The sequence below is a fragment of the Notothenia coriiceps genome, unplaced genomic scaffold (genome assembly GCF_000735185.1).
Source record: "Notothenia coriiceps isolate Sejong01 unplaced genomic scaffold, NC01 NC01_scaffold00010875, whole genome shotgun sequence".
Classification (NCBI taxonomy): domain Eukaryota; kingdom Metazoa; phylum Chordata; class Actinopteri; order Perciformes; family Nototheniidae; genus Notothenia; species Notothenia coriiceps.
Window position 1 is genome coordinate 1 of NW_011343576.1, and position 7222 is coordinate 7222.

Below are 7222 nucleotides of genomic sequence, written 5' to 3' on the forward strand. Positions count from 1 at the left end.
CTCATTCTGTCTCTCATAGTTGAGGTATACCTAGGATGAAAATTACAGGCCTCTCTCATCTTTTTAAGTGGGAGAACTTGCACAATTGGTGGCTGACTAAGTGCAAGAGAAGATACAAGAGCTACATAAAGTGCAAGAGGAGACAACCCTGTGTTAAAGTGCATTTAGCGGTGATTGCACGTCTGTTTGTTTCTTAACCATTCTTTGAGTTGACCTTTGAAGCTATTGAGAGTGAGACAATCCCGTATCTCAGTTGGGAGGCTATTCTACAATGAGCTGCCTTTAATGAAGAGGACATTTTGTTCAAAAGTGGTCCGTCTGCGGTGGACCTCACAGTCTCCTCTGGTTTCTGACCTAGTGCAGCGTCCAGTGTGTTTTTGTGGATGAATTCCCCTAAGGGGTAAACATTTATAAAAAAGCACACAAGAAATGTTGTTTTTCAAGGATGGAAAAAGAAAGCAAATACATATACATAAGATATGTATGTATCTTGTGAACTATAGCATAATGCGTTCTCCAAACATGCAATGCAGTTTATTCAGTACAGGTTTATTTTGTTAATTTACATTTACGATTCTCTGTGGGAGGCTCTCATTTCTTATTCGTATATTCCGCCCAAAAGCATTGGCCTACAACCACAGTGAGATAAGAGGGGAACTGATGGATAGGTGGCCATGCCTGAATCATATTGCTTTAGGGTGATCATTTCACCTAATAAGCCCACATAATATAAATGCAGATATTCCACTATACCTTTGTATTATCTTAGGGTAATGAGGAATTGTAATATCAAATTTGTCCTTTTTCGATTTTTTAACCTAGAGAGAATGTACTCAACATTAAAAGTATTTGTGAATTGGTGATGCTGACTCTGAGAGGTTGCATACCCTGGACAATAGTTATATACTTTGAATGCAGTCCATGCAGCATTACAAAGGAAATGGATCATATGGCAGACAAACATTTTGTGTAAATGTAAAAGGTCAAATTTCTGTTGTTTCTTTTTACATATATTTTGTTTTGTATGCTAGTGGTTAGAATGGAGTAAGAGTATCGCATGTATCTCTAAATACTCTTCAGAAAAAAATCAAATAAGGCTTCATCTCTGTTAAAAGTATTTGTGTTTTGCTTCTTTCTCAGCTGAGCCTTTGTATTTTCCAGCATCTTTTACAACACCAGGGTGTAACCTGCAGTCAGACAAACACATTGCCTGACACATTTTGATTTGTATCGTGTCTATGGCCTCAAAGGGTTTAGGTTTGCAGCAGAATGTAAGCCTGGCTGAATGCTGCGGCAGTAACCTGATCTGAGAGTGAATCAGTGTTTCTACATGAGCCCAGCTGCTCCAGTCTGACACCTGTCCGGCCCCCTGTCCATCCCCACAATATTCACAGGACCAGTCAACTATTCCCCCAGCTGACGCATTGTGTTTCTTTCAATGAATGTAAGGGATAGTTTATAGTTTTCATACTTAAAGGTGGGGTAGGTAATTTTGGAGAAACCAGCTCGAGTGCGCTAGAATTTGAAAATACACAACCGGAAAAAATCTGCCACTTCCTTACAGAGCCCCTCCTCCAACACACACATGACCAATGAGGGCACGAGATAAGTTTGTGCACAGATGGAAGGCTGACAGGCAGGTAGGCCATCCAGTTATTTTAGCCAGACCGGCTAAAATGATTGGTCGTGCTTTTTACAGCGCTACGGCTTCCAGAGATTAATTTTTGTATGTATTTATTGTCAAAGCATTTAATATATTCATTGCTATCGGGATGTTAAGAGCATTCCATGGAATAGAACAAAAAGTGTTTCTGAAATAAATTACATACCCCACTTTTAACTGATCCATATTATTACACAGTTCATTTTCTTATATACTTCGTGCTTCCAGCATTTGGAACATGTTCAAAACCCTTTGATTGAATCTAATAATTATCTAAAGCTGTCCCCCTGAAATATGAATTAACCATTTTGTGGTCCATTTGTTTCATGTTTTGTTGTATTTTTGTTAGTTTTTTTTAACATTCAGGACAGTGCACAACTGAGAATCAGCAAATGAAAAATCAAGGGCATTCTTTCCAGAAGAATCTCCCACAAATCATCTATTGACGGTGACAGTTTCTGTGTTTGTTGTTCTGTCCAAATGACATCAGTGACATCACAGTGATTTGTGGTAAAGCATTGTAACGTCATATTGTAGTTTGACATCTGTATGTGACATCTGTATTTTGTAGTGTGACACCCAGCGACATCTGTTTCCTCTCTGTGATATTGATCTCGGTGCTTTAGGCTGAGTGCTGCAGTGTTTCGAAAGATGCTGAGTCATGGGAGACAGCACTGCTTCAACAGGGCTTCAGAGATACAGGGTGTGGTACCGTAATCACTGTAAGCACACTGTAGGAGAAGCTCCATCATGAAGTACTGTACTAAGACAAAGACAAAGCATAAAATGGCAACATCTCCTCTCAGGTATTCATGCATTAAGCTACAGCTGATATGCTCAAGCTGTCAGCACAAACCACTCAATGCCCTTCATCCCCCTAAAGAAAATGATCTATGAATTATTAATAAATAATAGCACAAGTCAAAAGACTGAAGAGGAACAAAGAGATATGCACAAAGTCCTGGGGCTGTCCTTTCATCCTGTTTGGCTCAGTCACTGTTATTACTGAAATAAGCTGACATGTTAGTCAGGTCAAGTTAGTTAGTACTGAGTTCATGCATCCACATAAAGTGGTGCAGTGCTGCTGCATTTTGTAGGCCAACCCCAGAGTAAACATTGCAAGGGCTTCTTCAACAAAAAGCAATATCAGTTTTCCATTGGATCCACAAAATAAACTGCTCTGTGAGGTATGACACAGCAGTCGATTACACTAAATGATAACCTAACCTGCGAAGTAAGTGACAAGGCTAATGATTAGCAGGCCAGTTTACCATGTTCATTAGCCTACTTTAGCTTTTTAATATGCAATTGTATGCAGAACTCAGACAACCAAAACATATCCAAATTAAAGGCTTCAGCAGCTGTACCTTGGTGGACGGTGTATGCATGTCAAATGTTGCCCTTTAGTTTCAGCAAGCAACTGAAAATGACCAGGCCCACTGCAGAGAATGGCTACAGAAAGTATCCTGACTCATCCTCTCTGTGACATAGCACTGTGATGTTGCAAACAGAGGCCTTTGTGTGTCAGATTACAATGCGCACACAGAGGAGACTATGAGCATGACCTACATACTGTATGGGAAGCATGGCAGACAGTGGTGTTCCTGTAAAGAATATCTAGGCCCAGGCTGTTGAAAACAAAAAAAATTTTTTACACTAAAACAATTACGAGAGACGTACTACATGAATAACTATTCATACACCAATGAAAGCCTTTACCAGTCTGTGCAATAATTAATCTACATACAAATGTATGGCATTCATTGATACTGTGCTGAAGACTGGGTAGGACTATCTAAAGCTTATATGCATCCCTGAACTAAGGCCAGAAGTCTGCAAAACCGAGTAGGAAAGCTTATCGTCACGGCAACAGCAACCCAGTATTGATACTCCCCCAATTGTCAAAGACATTGCAGCAGACATAGGAGCACTGGCGACGCAGCCAATAACTATTAACAAGCCATCAGCACTCATTCCACAACTCTGCTTTCCACCCACAATAGAGTACAATTTTAAAACATTGTCTCCAAGAATCCTGTACTTCTGAACATTGTTATGTTTAAATGAAAGGCTACATTGAAACTGAATGTTTTGTCATTCATTATCTTAAGAATTAACCATGATTCAGAGATGCTCTGTACGAGATGTAGGCTTATAGCAGCTGAATCAGGTGGAAACCTTTGAAGAAACCATTTTACAAGATATCCCTACAGAGGTTTGGTTTCTGTGTAAAATAATTTCCATACTACTTATTTATTGTTACCTTATCAGTGCATCACATCTGTTTTGCATAGGCCTGGCAGGCACTATAACCATGTTGTATACTAAAATCCTTCTGGGCACTGCAAAGCTCTTTTTGATAGACTGCATTTCATCTAACTTACACCCAAATGCAACTGTTCTTCAGTATCCAATGGTGTCTTTACTTGGACATGAATGCATGCATGGACTATTTATGAATTCAGTTTATTGGAGAGCAGTTTTGTTTATGCAACATTATCATGTAGATAGAAGAAGCAGCTTTTTGTTCTGATAAAACCCTACATCATCTCATCATGAACTGTACCAGAGAACAGGGAACAATGTGTACATTTAGCTGCTGTCACCGAGACGCATTGAAAGCTTTTATTGGTTATTATCAGGTTATTATGTGTCTGTTAATGATGCGTTCGTAAATCTGCCAATAGATTCGAGTTGGGGAGAAAGGGGCGGGCCTTGTTGTTGTATAAAACCAATGTTTGAGCCGCCGCGCCGGCACAAAGAGAAGGGCGTTGTCGTCTGTGAGATCTCTAACCAATATCCAGAAAGAAATATGAGGGAAATTGTGCATCTCCAAGCCGGCCAATGCGGCAACCAGATCGGTGCTAAGGTTAGTAAGGTTGCAATTAGCCCTTTTTCTTCTAAATTGAATAATTTTCATTCAGAAATATCTTATTCTCTGCTCTGGGAGCCGGTGCTTTGTGCTAGTTTGGGTCCCATTTTTGACCCAACCCTTGGAACATTTAATGGGCCCTGCTTGTGAAAATTGAAATTAAATTATTAATATAACGTGTTAAGGGCGGTATTATGTCAACGTATTGACGAATTAAAACGATTTAACAGCCATCCCATTTTTGACCCAACCCTTGGAACATTTAATGGGCCCTACTTTGTGCACATTGCATGTAAATGTTTAATATAACGCATCAAGAGAAGTATTATGTGAACTTCTTGACGAATAAAAACTTTAAAAATGGTTTAAGATGTTATCAAATGTTTTGATTGAGATAAATAACTGTCTGTCCGGTTGTTGCTTTCAAATACTTACGGTTAACGTTTACCGTTATATCACCATTGTTCGTTTGGCAGCCGTTACTGCAATGCGTACAAATGCTGCACTGTTGTTGAAAAAGAGAAAAGCACCACAAACTAGTAATGTTGTATTAAAACGTCAATGATGTTAGTAGTGAAAACATGTTTTTTTTAGTATTTAATTGATGTTGGTTACATTTATAACGGGTCCGTCTCAGTGTAAACGTTTTTAGAGAGTACTTGTCCATGGACAGGTGAGTTTGGCAATTTACTTGTCCGAATACATGTTTCACTTGTAGCTATACTTTGTGCATGCTGCACCTATTTTAAATATTATTAAATATCAACATAAAGCATACAAAAATCTGGGTTACCATAACCAAGGTAACATGTTATTGTTTATTTGTTCATATTTGGCAAGAAACATGCTATATAAGAATTATACACTAGACTAGTAGTAGCCCTAGCACAGTGTCAGTGTCAATATGTAGACCCCCTTTCAAACCCCACCTGTATGTTTGTTTTTTTCAAAAATTATTTTACATACCCCTTTTCAGGTCCATCAGTACATCAATTGTAGAGTCCCCTTTCATGCCCTTAATCCACTATCTTCTGACAGAATTTATTTAAATTGTTTTCCTTGTTAACTGAACACACCATTTTACAACTGTGAGAGGATGATGTGTACAAACCTTCTTAGAAAATAAATAAACCTTTAGTTGACCTCTTGGGGCCAATGGAATCTTCTTCTTCTGCATCGTATTTGACATTTTCCCACGGTTTTACGACTATATGCCATACATTTTTGCATACATTCACAGTAAATATTTATTCAGTATGATAGCTGTCTAACAGAAGTTAAATCCATTTCTCTCTTATTCTGACAATGTACTTAACCCCAAATAAAAGAACCCAATAAAAAGAGTTGTTAAATAATAGTGAAGTCACGTTATAATAACAATAACTCATCTCTCTAGAGTTTTATTTTTCAGCTTTGCCAAAACCCACTGTGTCAAGTGTCCTTCTTGGGTTGCCGTCCGGAGTTCTCCAATATGGCGGACCATCTCGCACATGCGCACTGAAGATCGGGCAGAGCTTCAGATCGGGTAGTGACACACATGACAAAGGAGGAAGTGTAAAGCGGTCGCAAACAACAATGGCATACAGGGACAATTTGCGAATGAGTTCTGCCTTTTGTAAGCTGAATTTATCAATAATTTATCAATAAATATGGGCGAAAAACGTCACTTTTCCGTCGGACATGTCAATGGAAAGATGTACTTTTCCGATATTGTAAATAACACGTCCCGGACGATCGGACGTGTGCTTTTTCGCAGACTAATTGAGGCCTACTGGATTATGCCATACTGAGCTGCGCCGGGCGTTTGCCTGAATTGGGCAGAGTTATTGCATTTTTTCAATTTCATAACACAGGAGTTGCAGCCAATAGGGGATCAGGGCGCGTGTTGAAGTCAGCCCGGCGGGGAAAAGAGTTTAATCCACTACCATTTATCAACAATTATAACAGACTGCGAAATACACTCGTAACTGTAAATAAAATGCACTAATGAGGAGTGGACTGTTGTTCCAAGTCCTTTTGTTGGATGTAATGACTAACCATTTTTGCTTCCGTTCTATAGTTTTGGGAGGTGATTAGTGATGAACATGGTATTGACCCGACTGGTACATACCACGGTGACAGTGACCTGCAGCTGGACAGGATCAATGTCTACTACAATGAGGCTTCAGGTAACTTCTAAACAGCCATGATTTCTTATTGAATTTTATGTTGAATCTTAATTTTGGCCATGTTCCCTTACTTCTAACCTGTGGTTTCTAGGTGGTAAATATGTGCCCCGTGCTGTGCTGGTTGATCTTGAGCCAGGCACCATGGACTCAGTAAGGTCTGGACCTTTTGGCCAGATCTTCAGACCAGACAACTTTGTGTTTGGTAAGTGATATGTATTAGAATTGTTCACACGGAATGCAGCATCTTCATTTATGATTCTTGTCTTGCAGGCCAGAGTGGTGCTGGCAACAACTGGGCGAAGGGTCACTACACAGAAGGTGCAGAGCTGGTGGACTCTGTCCTGGATGTGGTGAGGAAGGAGGCAGAGAGCTGTGACTGCCTTCAGGGCTTCCAGCTCACACACTCCCTGGGTGGTGGTACAGGGTCTGGAATGGGCACCCTGCTCATCAGCAAAATCCGTGAAGAGTACCCTGACCGCATTATGAACACCTTCAGCGTGGTGCCTTCCCCCAAAGTAT

General features: G+C 39.8%; 1 protein-coding gene across 1 annotated transcript; it reads left to right on the forward strand.

The window, feature by feature from the left end:
- Positions 1–4435: 4435 nt before the first annotated feature.
- Positions 4436–7219, forward strand: LOC104946254 (tubulin beta-4B chain-like; the record flags this gene model as incomplete). Its single annotated transcript, XM_010772042.1, has 4 exons — positions 4436–4532; positions 6595–6703; positions 6795–6905; positions 6974–7219. Coding segments are annotated over exons 1-4 (523 nt in total), but the record flags the coding sequence as incomplete, so codon positions are not given.
- Positions 7220–7222: the final 3 nt, after the last annotated feature.